At 33.9% G+C, this 17,581-nt stretch overlaps 1 protein-coding gene across 1 annotated transcript; it reads left to right on the forward strand.

Moving 5' to 3' along the window:
* The first annotated feature begins 699 nt into the window (after positions 1–699).
* LOC128227274 (gamma-aminobutyric acid type B receptor subunit 1-like) lies at positions 700–17,446 on the forward strand. The gene is made up of 8 exons (XM_052937652.1): positions 700–888; positions 4,632–4,769; positions 8,475–8,645; positions 10,015–10,116; positions 13,098–13,163; positions 14,415–14,610; positions 16,980–17,126; positions 17,373–17,446. Exons 1-8 carry the CDS (start codon positions 700–702, stop codon positions 17,444–17,446), a joined length of 1,083 nt encoding a protein of 360 aa, XP_052793612.1.
* Positions 17,447–17,581: the final 135 nt, after the last annotated feature.

A 17,581-nucleotide genomic window follows, 5' to 3' on the forward strand; every position in this document is an offset into this window, starting at 1 on the left:
TGGGATGACGATCAATCGAGCCAAAATACTACTTGCGTTTGCATGTGTGGTCATGTGTCCTTTTTTGTTCATCACCCGTGGGATAATAAATATTACAACTTCAACTAATATAAAGATACACTTGTATTCAAAATCAATACATTCACTTGTATAACAAACATACATTTTGAGTGATAAACCTTTCACCACTTACCACATAATGCGTTTATGGAAAATATGTATTACTGATAACAAGGTTGTAACCATGAATTTAAAAGCTGAAGACGCTAAAATATAAAACGATTGGTGAGTACTAAAATATTTCATAAGATTATCATTCTTCCTCATCACTTGTTTTCATAAATCTAGTTAATCATCAATATGATTCAATATTCGTATTCAGGAATATAAACATATATAAGCGTACGACGCAAATGTGTTTTTTTTTTCTAATACGTTAAATGGATTATCGTTAGATCATGCGAGATATAGTCAAAGCTAATCAATAACATTTCAGATCATTTTATAATAAGAAGCAATGTGTTTCAATTGAATGAAGGTTCTCAGAGAAGCGTTCCGATTAAAATGATTGTGATTCTACTTGTAGATATTGTTTTGTAATAATCACACCATGAATTAGAAAAAAACAAACAATATATATATATATTTTTTAAAACAAATATGACGAAATTTATGTTTTATGCGATATCTATAATATGCATGAACATTTGCTATGGGAGCGAGGCTAACACAACGTTGCGGTTGCTCGGACTGCTGCCAATGAGTGGTCAAGGATGGATCGGGGGCGAGGCGGTGCTACTTCCGGTCAAAATGGCGCTCCATGACATCAACAATGATCCTCGGATCTTACCCGGATACAACCTGACGTACAATTACATAGACTCAATGGTGAGTGAATCACTTAATGAAAATCAAGCAATTCTTTAGCATAGGAAGGATTGCTTATTTTGTACAACTTGAGTCGTACACACTTTTTACTGTTATTGTACTAGTCGTGTAGCTTTAATATCTCCGGGAATGACGGTAGCAATGTTAATACCTAGCTATAGATATGTTTTATGTGCTTAATTTTATGTTCCCCTTTTTGATAATTCTACTGGCAGTAAAAATTAAAAGCAAATATACTCCTATTTCGTACATGCCATTATCTGGGTGATTGACAATAACTACATTACGAAATGGAAAAATAGTATTTTTAAGACAATCATACCTAACTAACAATTACTGCTTGTAAAGGACAAACAATTAATTTATAAATAGCCTCAATATTTCATATAAACAAATATCGAACGTAGACTTTTAACATCGCTCAAAGCAAATTAAACAAAATATATAAATGTTTCCAATACAATACTTCCTATTTTTTGCGAATTTCTTAGATCGGATGAATATACAAATATATACTTCCTATCAAAGTCTATACATAACTACGTTTACGTTTGCAAAAATGCTAAAGCAGTTTGGGATATTATCTGCGATCTGATTGTCTCTGCCTTGAATAAAAGTTTACTCACTAAAATTGTTAATTCTTGCGTTGTTGTACAAAAAAGGAGGACCCCAAAATCATGAAAATAGGCGACCTATATTTATTTTTAATATCCATTATCTATTAGCAGTATTGTTAAAGCAGTACGGCTGCAATCAGTTTTACCGATTCTTAAACATCTCAATCAAAAAAGTAATATATTTAAGTGTATATATACTTAACATTAGATTAACTGGTGACGCTGTGGATAATACTGGTATTTTCAGCAAAGAAGTTACAATTTAAGGATTTCTAAAATCTTTTGATACAGTGGAATGGAAAAATATTTTAATAGTTGCGCTTCATAGATTTCTTTTGTTGTTGTTGTTTTTGTTCAAAATGTGTGAAGACCCTTCATTCTAATATGATATCCGAAATCGCAAATATTGGATTGATCTCTGGATCTTTTCTATAACGTAGTATTCGGCACGGTTGTCCTCTTTCTGTTTTACTTTTTGTTTGAGTTGATGACATTATACAAGCCCTACTAAAAGTGTGATACGCAGGTTTAAAATAATTAAGGTTTTAAATTTAATAAAACAAAAATACATGGTATTTGGATAGGGTCAAAACTCACCATATTTATATTTATTTTTATGACATAATTTATTTGCGCAAGCAGATTTAAACCGATGAATAGTACCTATGTACCATTCATATTACGGTTTGATAAAATTACAGCTCATTTGAAAAATGAAAGTATTTCTATATGGTCTTTTGTTCTATTAATTATGTTACTTATATAATTGTTTAAGCAACTTGTACAAAATCTACTAAGCACGATTTTAAACTATTGTTGTTGACAGCTCTTTGTATGTATTGTGGGTAATATTTGTGTATGCTCTGTATCCAAGAAGAAAAGTCATAAATTAACAATTACAAAAAGAAAAGAAAGGGTTCTAGAATTCATAGGAGATGTCAAGCTATCATATTCATACATGTTTTCATGTCGTCACCAGTATTATAACTCACAAACTCTGGTAAAAAAACAAATGATCATTGTCTCGATTTCCAGATAGCAGATCGTTACGATCTTTTAACGAAAAACCTCTAATGTTCCATAATTTCATATTTGTTCCCAATATAAATACACATTGTAATGTAAATTTACGAGTTGTATTTACCTCCAAAACAGATTAATTTAATCCATATTTGTATTGTTTAGCATGGGTTTTTTCACCCAGAAATGATTACAAAGCATTCCAAAGCTGAAACATCACCTCCAAATACATCCGTTGTCTCAATAGCGGAAAGAATTTTATGGTTTCCAAAGCTGAAACATCACTTTCGCATTATTCAGTTGACCTAACAGAGAGTTGATTTTTAATTAAATTGTTCGGTTACAAAAATTGAAGAGGGAGATATCGTTTACGTAAAGAATCTTTAGCCTACGCAATACGTGCTCAAAAAGGCGTTGCAAAGACTGTTTCGCTTAGTCCCCACCCCGTTTTGTAAAAGAAAGAAAAACATAGCTGAGTAACTGGATCTGCAAAAACCTTTAAAATGCATTGGTTCTTTACATCTTGGAAATGTTCTACTGAAAAGCAAAGTTGATTTATGCAATACAAACATGGCTGAATTAAGGCTAACAGTCGCTCACGATGGCTAACATTAACAAACTGTTTGTTTTGTATCCCTATTGATATACAGTGCATTCACTGCAAATGGGAACCAAATGGCAAACGTTTGCCGCAAACATCATTACTGAACGAAAGGCTATTTTTAATACCAATTTCACGACATCTACTTTTATCTCTGTAATTTAGTCTCTCGTCGTCTTCGTTTAATTCCATGACCAAGTAATCAGTACCATCCACCAAAATGTCAGCTAATAATCGTTTTCAATGGTTGATATCCGGAATTCAATCTTGATTGGATTCTCGAAGGCATGATTATGTGCTCGTAGAACTTCACAAATAAACAACATTTTGTGAATCGATATCTCCACTTTACTTGATTAGAACCAGGCGTGAATGATTACTTTATATATATATATATATATATATATATATATATATATATATATATATATATATATATATATATAATATGTCGTTGTTATTTTTGTGACACTATAGTTAGGACAAAGCTTTAAAATGAATTTCTTTCAAGATATTGATTATATATTTCTTTGTTTATCATATAGACTGCCTGCCTGTAATTTCAAATGTGATTAGAATAAAAGAAGAAGAGCTTTGTTGGTTTCAATCATGCAGATATTGTGCAATGATAGTGACATGTTGTCTTGTGTTCTTTTGCTCATTGAAATAAGTTTAACCAAAGTGGACACAACCGTTTGACAGGTAAAACAAATATGTTTGTGGAAAAACGTATGCTTAGAAAAAGCCAACTTAGGGGATGAATTTAGAAGTAAATGAGTCAATCAGTTCATAGTATGAGGTGATCTGAGGAGCGAGATGAATTTTGAAAATCACAATTGAAAATTGAAAATCTGACCAATAAAAAAGATTTAACGGACATTTTGTTTCATTTAAGGTGTTTGTTTACGGTACGCGAGTTGATTCGTTAATCATACGTTTAAGTCTGGATAACTTGAGGTGGTATTTGAGGGAAACTGGAACGTCATGCGTTTAGGTTCTAAACGAGTTCAAAAAAGTTATTATGCTTGGTTGTGATTTAGCGTAGTTATTGCCCCTGGAACAAGGTACTCACGATATCTATACGGGCTATTCACCTACCTTTGTATTATATATTGATAATGTATTGAAACTATCCTTTTTGTGATTAGGCGCATTTTTTGTTGCAGTTCCACATTGGTTATTTAAAAACCCGTACATTTGTGCCTTTATTGTAATTGATTATGGGGATGACTTTGGCCATTTGGCCATTGCTGTGAGACATTTAACACGCACATAGTCCCTGTGGTCAGACAAAGCGAGACATGGTTTCCGATGTTGTCTTCCCATCAAACGATTAATGTATTAAAAAACTTTTATCATGCAATATTGAAAAAAAACCTATTGATGTCATCCTGTCTATAATAATATAAATACGTCAACTTGTTTAGAAGTTTTGAAAAAAGTCTTCAAACATCATGACGAAACGTCGTTTATCTAAGTATAAAGCATTAATTTCAATACTTCAGTGCACAGAGGGCGTAGCCGTGTATCGGATGTTCCGGGAGCTACAAGCGGGTCAGCCATATCACATGGTGCTCGGGGACGGCTGCTCAACATGCTCCGCGGCCACCGCACAAGTTTCATATCTCTGGAACCTTACTCAGGTGAGTCCATATATTACAAATTATTTATTGAATCTTACTCAGCTTAAACCATATATTGCTAAACCCTTCTAGAATCCTTCTGAAGTAGTCCCAAATATAACTAATTCACTGGAATCTTATTAGATAAGCCCATGTATTACTAATTTAATTATTTGTTGGAACTTACTCAGCTTAGGCCATAAAGGAAGGTGATATATTACAAGTTCCTTCAGGAACCTTACTCAGTTTAGGCCATATATTGCTAATCCCGTTTTGAATCCTACTTAAGGAAGGTAATATATAACAATTCCTTCTTGAACCTTACTCAGTTTGGCCATGTATAACTTATTCCTTCTGGAACCACTCTCTGGAGAAGCCCGATATAACTAAATCCTTCAGGAATCTTACTCAGGTTAGGTCATACGTTGCTTATTCCTTCTAGAACCTTATTGAGATTAGGCCATATATTACTTGTACATTTATTTTGACTGTTGACTCAGCATTCCGCCATAAACAATTCCTATTCAACACTCAAATCGTATGGTTATATTGGTTGCAGCTTAACGGCAGTGCATGTGCACTTAAACTGAGAGGACATCTTATCGAAGAGCGTAGGGCCAAAGCTTGTACGATCAAGAATTTTACTTGAATACTGCTTTTAGATCTCTTGGGTTTGCAAAAAAGGCTCTATTTTGAACTTTTGATTATGTTCTGTCATAGTAACAAACATTTTGATCACATTTCACACTTATTCATTATTTATAACCCTATGAATCGTGAGAGATTCTCCTTAACAAAAAATATATTAGATACAAGGCCGCGAGCGTTCCTTTGTCCAAGAATTTCATGTGACTTGGAGATATCTACATTGGTTATAAACATTTATATCAGAGTTATATGTCGATTGCTTAATGACATCGTCTAAATTTGATATTGACATCATGTGTTTTCATGTTTATTTTGCAACATTTTATTACATGTATTTACAAGTTCACACTTACAAAAGTAAATGAAACATAGTTCTATACAAAACCTTTTTTTAATAGTTTCTACATACTAGTGACCACATAGGTTATCCTTACCGAGGAAAACAACTATATGATAGGCTCTGAATTTTGAAAGTCGTTATTTTTCAAACAAATTCTTCCTGAAATGAAATAAATGATATGAATGTATGTTTACAAAACATAATTATACAACGAAATACTTTCAGAAGCGATTTACAGGTTATACATTGCAATATATTTGTATACAAGATTTATCTTACAGTGTACTTGAATTAACTTATTAGTCTGGTTTAAGGGTATCCGTGATTCGGGAGGGGTATATTGCATTATGCTGGAGGCGCTAAATATTTGGATGTGCTCGAAACTCAGTGGGAGTTGGTAGGACCCACTAAACAGCGTTCACATCTATGAATATATCAACTTATAACAATCTTCTCTTTGCCATAATATCCATTATCTGGCGAAAGGTTCTACTACTTTCTTATCAATTTGAAAAATAAGTGTTACGTAATGCAAAATACTCCTTTGTGTTGAACGCTCGTGAATTGTAAATATGTGTAAACATCCTTCATTATATTTATTCATAGAATAGAATTTAAAAAAAAAATAAACGAAATATAATTTCAGGAATTTTAATATTATCAATCCTTAAATTAGGATAGAAAAATCAAAATAAACCCGTTTGATCATTTGTCAAGTTTTTTTCTCTGCTCATTTTCGTTAGAAGTCAGTCTCCTTTTTAACTACACGTTTGTTTCAACTATATACTTTTTACCCGCGTCATAAAAATCCTTCCTAAATGCATTTCGTGATGTTTGGACTTTCAGTCATTTGATTATATTCTGCGTTACTAACAAGGCAGTATGATTAGGTTACAAATAATGGAGTATGATTGGGTTTCTGTATGCTATCCTCATCCGTAATAATTACTCCGTAAAAGAGTGGGCATATGGAGGTGAAGGCCACTTTCGTACATGATGGATCGACATAGTACTTAGTCGTATCATCAACCAAAGGACTGGATATGGCGACAGGAGCTATACTTACAACGTCGACAAAAGATTTAAAATTACCGGTGATGAGGGAGTTGACAACGGCGACGGGGAATGACGACAAATTGCGGGCGAGTAACCGCCGGTTTGCTTGAAGCACCTATGGTGTTTAATTACAAAATTCAATAACAATGGCGACGACTGGAAAAAGAGCGATAGAGCGACTTTGACATGGACAACATTATACCAGACAGCATAAAACAGATATTCACTTTCCTCGTCTACTATGGGTCATAAGGCTCTCAGCCTTTGGCAGAGTTTCATTTTTAATTAATAATAATATGTAATCACACGCAAGCAGTTATTAAAGAAAACAATGACAGCAAAAAAAAGCATTTCTAAATTACACAAAAACCTACTTTTTAAATGAAAAAAATGATAAAATCCTCAAGTGCCCTATACCCATTCCGATCGTTCGAGTTATATTCGCAATACTCATATACGTGTTCACAGAACGTCTTTCAGCCCATTCTCTCTTTGATCCAGGTTATAGTGCTCGTTATTATAAGTATCTTCCATGGCCGAGAATGTAAGAAAGGTTCATTCCGACCCGAGCGTAGGGTGTTTTGCGGAAACGAGGTTTACCGAGTTTCCGCAAGACACCATGCGCGAGGGTCGGGATGAACCTATCTTTCACGAGCGGCTATGGTAGATGCTTTTTCTCCTACCTCAGTTAAACAAAACTAAGTAAAAATATATTTTTTGCTGGAACTCTTTTGTGCTAAGTGAAAATAATTGCGTATGGATATGCGATAATTCGTGGTTGTCATGGATATGCGCGCAGTGATTTCGATTATGTGAATAGTCAAACCGGTCTTCAAATAGTTCTTAGGAGAGTGACGCATTATTTCTTGAAAGGTGCGTGGAAACTAATTTATGGAAACATTTGAAGGGAGAAATAATTATTTAGCGTTCTAAATATTGCCACAAGACAAGGTTTCCATGATGCTACAGACGACAGTCTTAAACAAGGGGGGTAATTACAATGTGATGACCATAAAAAGGAGTTCCATACGGGCATTTTATCTTCGCCCGTGGGCAAGATAAGAATTTCTAGCATGGTTAAATTATTGGATCTACTTATCTGAGGTGGGAGAAAATGTCCTCTGTAATGTCAACACATGGGAACTGGTTTCTGTGAATTTAAATGTTTTTAAATTTGAATTAAAGAAGCGTATATCCGCAGTGTTGTCGAACTAAATTTTTATTTTAACATTAAAATGTTATATTACATTTACTTGAAAGTCATAATAAGATATTACTTATTTACTCTTTTGTATTTTGTTCGTCAGTTATATGTCATCCAAATTAAGTTCTTTCACTCACTTCTATGATATTCTTGCACCACACAAGGAAACATATGAAATAAAACATTTAATGACTTTATGAGTGCATTTCAGGTAAGGTATGTCGAACATATTTTTTTCATCAATAATTCAGTGTTATCTACTGGGCAAATGACTCTGGTTAAGGCACAATGCCAAAGCCGAACAAACACTAAACGAGAGATGCAGAGAGTACAAAACACGGACATACGACAAAAAAACGTAAACATATTAGCAAATGTTGGGGTTACCGCCCTAGAAGGGTCAGTGAAACAGAAGTTGACTAGGAGGTTATAACCCTTAATTTTAATAACAACAAGCTTTCAAACATTTCTATTTCAGTTATCATACGGCTCCTCTTCGCCCATCCTTTCAGACCGTAAAAGATTCCCAAAGTTCTTTCGGATAGTGACTCCGGAGCAGAAGGTGAACGAGGCAAGGATCCAACTGATGCGGAAATTTGACTGGAACAAGGTCGCCACAATCCATCAAGCACTCGAATTTTTCTCCGTGGTTTGTACAGTCGATCTTACATATGAAATACATTGTGGTGATGGTTTCACTCGCAATATTTGTTTACACTTTATATATCAATTCTGGAAACTTTATCTTAGGTCATGAAGACATTGTCAAATAAGAATGAAGGAAGGCAAAACGTATTCGCTTCGTTTTAAGCATTCTAAAACTACTCACCTTTTTATAAATACTTTGTGGTACAAAAGGATTGTTCTTCGATTCATTGAACTTAAAATCAAAAACTATATAGTTTATCATATCAAAGGAACTCGTTCATGTTTAGTCAGCACCTAATATGAGTTTACACGGTAATGCATCTGAACTCCCTTATAGTATATATTTTACACTCTGATACCCAATATAAAAAAAACCTGGTTTGGGGGTTGGAGCAAACCCACGCTTGTACAGTCACGGCAAAATTAGAAAACTGATACTATGTTCATTCGTCCTAAAGGACTCATAAATATGCCGACGGATATTTGAACCTTTATTGAACACTTTGGTAGCATCAGGTGATGATGTCAATGCGCTACAGTCTTTTGCTGAATCGCGTTACAATGCCGCTTTGCAAATTCGTGCACTTCAGGCATTTTTAACATTACATTAGCACTATTGCCTAATGATGCGGTAATAGTCAGTTTCTTTGCTGTTTCGAGGGCCGTAACCATCATATAATTAAACTGTCTTAATACTTACGATCATGCTTCCGCCAACTGGATTGCCGTATAGAGTCTGATTTAGAAATAATTTAGAAAGTTTCTGACGGCAAACCCCAGATTTGCATGAAGTCTTTAAATTGGTTTTATTAATTGGGTTGCTAAGCGGTTCGCGCATGAACGCTGGCTATAATCGAGACTTCGTTAACAATCCGCCAGTCTTATCCCGAATCAATAGGTTAGTTAATCAAAAATAAAGTAATACTACTACATACTTATTAAAATAACCTTTTGTTGAACATTATGATTATATAATACAAATTAGATGTTAAAAAATCAATTTAAGCTCAAGTCGAATGTAAACACATAAGACAGATTGCAAATACTAATACTAATACTAATACTAAAAATAATAATAATAATAATAATAATAATAATAATAATAATAATAATAATAATAATAACTTTATTTCATGAGTTTTTTTGTTTAATAACGAAATTGGTTTACATCATAAACAAGTATTTATAATCCTTTATATTTCCGAGTGTTTTCCTCCGCGCAGCGAACATGCATTATCTTCAAACCAGGAAAAAAGAATCAACTGTGCGTTAATAATGCTTGGTGGTAAGCCTTTGCCTGGACGGCATTTTCCTTAAACAGATCTCGTCTTTAATATCAATTAGTACGGTCTTCCTTTTCTTTTGAATAGGTCACGGACGACTTTGTTCGGAGAGCTTCGGATCTGAATGTCACTATAATTACCCAGGAGATTTTTGTCCACGATCCCATGTCAAGGGTCAAGAACCTGAAGGTCAGTAATAACGAGTAGTCATTCGACTTTCTCGGTTCCATTTAACAGTTCTTGGGTAGAGAATCTTAAGGTCAATAACAACTAGTTATCATTATATTTTTCTTGGCTCTTGAGTAGATAACTTAAAGGTCAGTAACAACTAGTTATCATTGTACTTCATCGGTTAAGATTACAGTTAAGGGCGCAAAACTGTAATATCAGTAGTAAGTAGTAGTCCATGCATTTTCCCGACTACGCTTAACACGTCTGGGCACAGAACCTTACAGTACGTTTTATATTGAGTAATCTGGTACATTTTCGGCTTCGTTTGACAAGTCTAACGTGCATAACCGTTAGGTCAGTTGCAACTAGAAATAATAATTTCACACTCGCGGTTTCGTTACACAGGTCTATATAACAGAACCTCAAGGTCAGTAAAAACTAGTAACATATAGTTTTAATTATATATTATCGACAACGCTTAACATGTCTACGGTTCATAGTACGATGGTCAGTTACAACTAGTTATAGTTGTGTCTTTTCTGATATCTTAATCAAACCTAGGGTACAGAACCTTTAGTTCCGTTAAAAGTAGAACATTTTAATTTTTCATTTACGTCTATAGATTATCAAAGATTGCGCATTTGACTCAACCCTAACCCTTAACCTAACCATAACTTTAGTTATGATCATACAATGATCTCCTGTTGTCTTGTGTCCTTTTTTCCAGTTTTTTTAATGTAAAATTTCCGGGTTATAGATTGGCGTCCCGGTATCTTTCACAGTTGACATTGAAGATTTATTTCGTGTTATAAAAACAACAGTTTTTTATCTGATCTTCAGGAAATCAGTCAGAATACTAGGTAACATGATATTTTACTTTTTTAAGCATAATAATGGAAGTATGAGTCATCTTGGATCAACGACTGGCCCAGACCAGTGTAAGTGTGTGTCTGCAGCATTTAATTTTAATTTTACCATTATAAACATGCATCTTGCAAAATTGCTTTTATAAAGATAAAAAATTCGGCCTAATGCGGTCTGTATTGACCCTTTGTACTTTTGTATTACGGGTAGAGGGTATATCCATAGTTGAGGGACTCTCGTATTCATTTAATGTTGGCTAATATTATTGTCCTGTTTGAGGAAGCTTTTGATGTTACCATTCACAATGTTTGATGGATAAAACTAGTGCAGTCTTGTATTAGTTCTAAAAATATTACTAAAATGAAGTCAATTAACAGAAATGATAAGACTGGTATCACAGAGACTACTTTGATACTATAATAGTTGTTAAACAAGGGTCAACTCTTTTTCCACTGTTATAATTAACATTAAAGATGCAATAAATCTTACTAATCTGACTGAGTCAGATTTAACTTGTTATCATTTGTATGCTGATGTTTGCTGATTATATATTTTCCATAAAAACAGGTAACTTTACAAACTCAATGAGAATGTGTGTATTGGTATTCGTGCAAATTTGGTCTGTAAATAATGTGCAAAAATTTGAAAAGACAGAAAACTATTTATAACCTCGGATGGCTTAAAAATTAGAAAAATATAAAGGATTGCTTCGTATGAGTTATTTTTCCTTGAACTGTAAATACGCCTTATAAGCGGTCAAAATATTAGGTGAACAACCTTTTAATAACCAAGAAGTCTTTCGATTTCAAAGATTTGATTTAACTCTGCAGACCTCTAACGTTGCAACGTGGACGTACATGGTGTGTTAACCGTAACATTATTCAATCGGAACACCTCGTTCATTTTTCATCGAACGAACCTCGGATGCATGCCGTTACATTAGTAGAAGTAGTTCGTAAAATTAATAGTAAATCTATTGATTAATTATAGCGTTTTAAGGTGTTATTTGAATCATTGATTTCAAATTAATTGCCAGTGAAGTGTCTAATTGCATAGATAATTATTTTTCCTTAGAGTATTAGAGTAAAATTCCCTAGGCTTTACTGATAAATTGAAATGACTACGCGATTATATGCAGCATAGTTACGTGTAAAGAAGTCTGATATTGTAAACCATCCATTTACATCCAAGGTTGTTTTCGATGAAAAATGGCGGTAGTTCTCCGATATATCATTGTCATGCGAGGAGCGAGTACTAAATTAATGGGTGTAAAAAGGCTGACTGCGCTAAGTCCTTGTTAACCAAATATATATAGAAGTAAATAGCACTCGTCATGATCACGCTTGCTATGTTTTATTGGTGATTTCTATCAATAATTTTGGTCTTGGATTTTGTTCAATATTTTTTATACCTCATAATAAAACAAACTACTGTTAACGCAGAAAATAAAAATATCAGTATGTAAAACATGGTATGAGTTTTTATCTAATCAAAAAAATGATGGTTATCGTTTGTTTGAAACTGATTTGTATTAGAAACTCACATCATCGATGTTTAAATATATATAATAATGCTATAATTTATGTCGCAGAAATAATATTTGTATAAGATATGCGTGGCTGACACTGGTGAAATAACAATACTTCATGTGTGGTGTAAATCAGTGAGAGCATTAGAGCATTATAAAATATGAAAATCAGATAGGATAAATTAAATAGTTTAGCTGCTTTAAGAAAGACCTTTCTGCTAAAAAGTAAATAGATTCGTTCTGCTAAATTTTAACTTGGCTTAATTAAATTGTTTTCCAAAAAACATGTTTGTTAGGATTTTCATATTACTTTTTATGAATGGATATAATTCAATTCTTACATACTTTCATACTTATGACATGAACATACCTGTGGTATAATTGTTTGCAGTTATTAATATTTGATATATGTCTAGAATAATAATAATAATCATGCATGCACATGTCCAATGGTAGGCTATGCCGATTGCCCATAAACTCTAAACCAAAACCATAGTTGTTGTTTCTAAAGCATGTAAAACCATACACTTTTCATTTCATACTGCTGTTTTGTATGCATGCATTACTATAATATTATTCTTAATATCTATCTTCTTTATATTGTCAGGAGCATGATGCGAGGATCATCATGACAGCGATGTATGAGGACAGAGCGAGAGCAGTGCTGTGTGCAGTAAGAATTATATACAAATGTGTCGTAAATAACACTTCTTAAAAACGTTCTTACCATTTCTACAAAGAAAATTGTTCAGTTGTAACATTCCGACGTCCGTATACAGGTTTAAAACCATTGTATCGTCAATATTGCATCACTACTTTATCAGGGTTCCATCATTGCATCATCAAGGTTCCATCATTGCCTTATCAAGGTTCCATAATTGCATCATCAGGCTTGCATCATTGTATCATTAAGGTTGCATCATATCATCATTAAGGTTGATTCATTTTCAAGGTTGTTTCACTGCATCATCATGATTTCATCATTGCATCACCAAGTTCCATCATATCATCATTAAGGTTTTTTTTTTCATTTTCAAGATTGCATCACTGCATCATCATGATTTCATCCTTGCATCATCAATGTTACATCATTGCATCATCACATTAAGGTTGCATCATTGCATCATCAAGATTGCACCAAGCATCATCAAGGTCGCATCATTGCATCATCAGGCTTGCATCAATTTGTCACAGGGTGAGAAAAATGTGCAGCCAGACCGGGGCGCGAACCCGGTCAAATGCAGTAACATTCTAAAATAGCATGACCACTTTTTCATCAGTGTGTATTTGAAACCTCTTCCAATATTTCTTTTAAAAACAATACTTTTAATTGTTCTTCCATCTTAACGATATCAAAGACGATACAGTTATAACTAGGATGCATTCAAACTGTTAAGAAAATAATTAATGTTTGTCAGGATATTTCAGTACGTGAATTAATGTGCTGTTAAAGGAGTTTTGTGCTGTTGTTCCATGTTTCTTGTTGGTGACTTTTTGTTTTGGTGTTCTATGTCATTGGCGTTTACCCTGTACCTTACTTTTTATGTATTTAGTTTCAAACGCGGTGAAGTACAGACACCTATCGAGACAAACATGTTTTGTAGCATTGTCCCTTTTTCCTTTTTTACAGCAAAAAAACTACTAAAATATCAACAAATATTTTCATCACAGCATGATTTTGGAAGTTTATTGCATTAATGGCAGTATTAGTTTGTATTTTCCACAAATATTTTATTCCATATCTATTTAATAATTCTGAAAGAAATACTCAGCCGAAAACACAAGGGTAATAATCATCCTTACTTAACTCTTATAATTCCTCAAATATCTGATTAATCTCAAAGTTTCAACTGATTTTTTGACTAGCACATTCAACGTCACTTTCAACGTTAGATCCAATAAATTAATTGTTTGCCTATCAAAGGCATACAAGGTGGGGTTGTACGGCGCCAAGATCGTGTGGGTGTTCGCGGGCTGGTTCTCCAGAACTTTCTGGCTGGTGAAACAGGATGACATTGACTGTACTCCGGAGCAGATGGCCTTGGTTGCAGAGGGTGCCTTCTTTACTTCAGCCGTGCATTTTAACCCCATAGAAGAGAGGGGTATTCACGGAATGACGGGTATATTTATGTTGTTTCTTTATGCAATATATATATGTAAATTATGCGCTCATGTTTGTGTCTGTAAATGAGACTGATGTCAGTATGTAATAAGTAAACAATGTGTATTTAACCTCAAGGTCGTTTTCGATAAAATCAATATTTATAAAAGAAGATAAGCAGAATTACATGTATACACATACACGTGTATTGCTTCCAAATACCTCGTAAAAATTGGTTCAACAATATCTGATGACAATTGTTTTCTAATTGGTTCAGTGATTTCCGATGACACTTGGGTTTTTTAATTGGTTCAGTCATTCTGAAAAAAAACATTGTTTTTTCTAATAAGTTTGGTATTTTTTATACTAGTAACACTTGCTTTTTAATTTGTTCACTAATTTCAGATCACACTTGTCTTCTATCTGGTTGTAAGAGCAACACATGTTCGCTTGCTCCGGCTGTTTTCTCATTGACTGTCTCCTATAACACTAACACTGCTTATTTTAAAATTACGTGTAATGGTTTGGAAAAGTGTGAGGTGGGCTTGGTAGGAAAGAGTGCCTTCTTAACGTCAGTCGTAAATTATAACCCCATAGACTGGCGTTGATTAGGCTTATATTTTAATAGTTCAAGAATGTGTATTGGTTCGGACAAATGCAAAGTTGAGAGCTCTCAACTAATATAGCTCAACACGACCCTTCAGAGAGTTTCAGAATCACTGACCTTTTGAACATTTCGGTTGTTTTGTAGCTTTTATGCATTAGTCTTGTACTGTTTAAAGGGACTTTGTAAACCTGTTGGCTACTTGAATGGTTAATGTAATTCACGTTGTGGTAATAGCTGAATTTACATCAATAGTGTCACGTCAAAACTATGCCAACGATTTTCAGGCCACACAAAATCTTCATTTACTCAATTAAAATGAATAAGACCTTACACTATCATAAATGACGCAACGCCATTGGTCCAGGACTGGTCACGCGGTGACCCTATATTTTTCCATATTGGGTCACCAAATTTATATCGTATCATAATGGCGTCTATTTTCCGATTCCGATGAATATTCTGATGAATAAAAGAAACATTGAAACATGTAAACAGGTTATCGACGTGATATATACCTTACGGGGTCACCTACTTACCCCGCAAATTATCCTTAATAAGCCCTTTTATATACCCCTTTGCCGCTCTTTTTATGCCCCTCACACATCGTCGAGGAGGTAGGCTTTCGTTCATTCGCCGACATGTGGATAAATAGTTCCATTTTTTTTTAAATTAACTATATGATAGTGTTTTACTGCAAACAGCTTATAAACATTCATCAAGATCTTTTCATAAACGCATTTACGTCCAAAATAATAACATACAATGCACGACAGGATGAGGATTAACATTGTATTAATTTTTTTTTTCCAGTTTTGGGTTTGTTTCATTGAACATGTTGTCAAGATATATGGGTGTTCAATCATCTTTTATATCAATAATCAGCCTGATTCGCTTGTAGACGGGTCATTTTCCAGATTAATAGTGAAGAACACGATTTTCTGACAGTTAAACGTGTATTTTTAGCAAATTAGTGTTTGCTTTTACCGGGAAGTCGTATCAAAGTAAGGCGATTTGAAAATATATTCGATAGATGATATAACGTCCGCTATGCCTAACTAGTAAATACTACATAATCTTCACCATTCATAGGTTCCTGCAGGTGCTATTTTACTACCAGCCAAATAAATGCGACAACTTTCCATTGATCAATTACAGTGTGTGTATACCACGTGATAAATTACGTCATATATGCTACGTCGGAAGGCAACATTTTTAAAACCTGCTTTATATCGTTAACAGAACAAATGGAATCAAGGTACAACGTAAGAATCAAACAAATAGTAATTTTGTCAAAATTATTGTGTAACTTAAATCTATTACTTATAGAAACTTACCACTTGTATTGCGAAAATATTGAGCTTTAAACCATAAAATACCTATTGAAAGACGTCTCTTTTTTAATGTTCGAAATATTATTCAATTGGTGATGGATTTGAATATTTGCTTGAAAGCCACTTTTTAAGGGATCTTATCACATTTCTTTGTAAATCAACCAAGTTCTTACAATTCGGAACACTTCATGAACCGTAATAATGAAGCAAAACAGTTGAAACTCTAGTATAGGATATATTGTAAATGCGACCTGTGTCCATTTTTTTCTAATAGGTAAAACAGCTATTTTAGTTTACGGATCTTCAAATTTCATTATCATACAACATATATAAAACACAGGCCTGAATTATTTTCATGAACATGTACATAATATGATTGTGATGCCCCATGATGTTAAGCAATTATGTAGATAAATGTGATAGTCACCTTCAATAAACAAATATTTACAGTTTCAGAATTCTTGGACCGCTACTACAAAGACCCAGATTATAACCCAGACCTTGAAATATACAAGGTTGCCTTCGGCCAGTCGTACGACCACATCTGGATTGCGGCCTTAGCACTGCACTGCACCGACACTGAACTAAGACGTAGAGGTAATAGAGCAATGTTTGTGCCCAGGTTGAAGGACGGAATTACCAACCAGGACACGACACACATGGACATTGCATTAAGTAGACCAATGTCTATAACTATATGTTTTTCTTTCGTTATACTTTGCGTTTCTTCAATGTTATCTAAAGGCTAATATGATGTAGAATACAACCTACATTTCAGCCATCGAAAGTGTAGATAGTACCAAGGTTAATCAATAAGAATTTTAACCTTTTGCGGGTGTTTAGGATTCGCCTACTGCCTCTCAGCCGATACACACGCTCTGCGTCAGATGTTGCGTTCACAATGCGTCAGTCAATAAGGATGTGTTCTAAGTCTGTTAGATGACTTGAAGTTAAAATAAAAAAAATAAGGAAGGGCTACGCTCACTCCGCCCATTCTTAATCATTTAGAGTTTTCTTTATGTCTTACCATTACAAAGAACTGTTTCACAATT

The sequence above is a fragment of the Mya arenaria genome, chromosome 1 (assembly GCF_026914265.1).
Source record: "Mya arenaria isolate MELC-2E11 chromosome 1, ASM2691426v1".
Lineage (NCBI taxonomy): Eukaryota > Metazoa > Mollusca > Bivalvia > Myida > Myidae > Mya > Mya arenaria.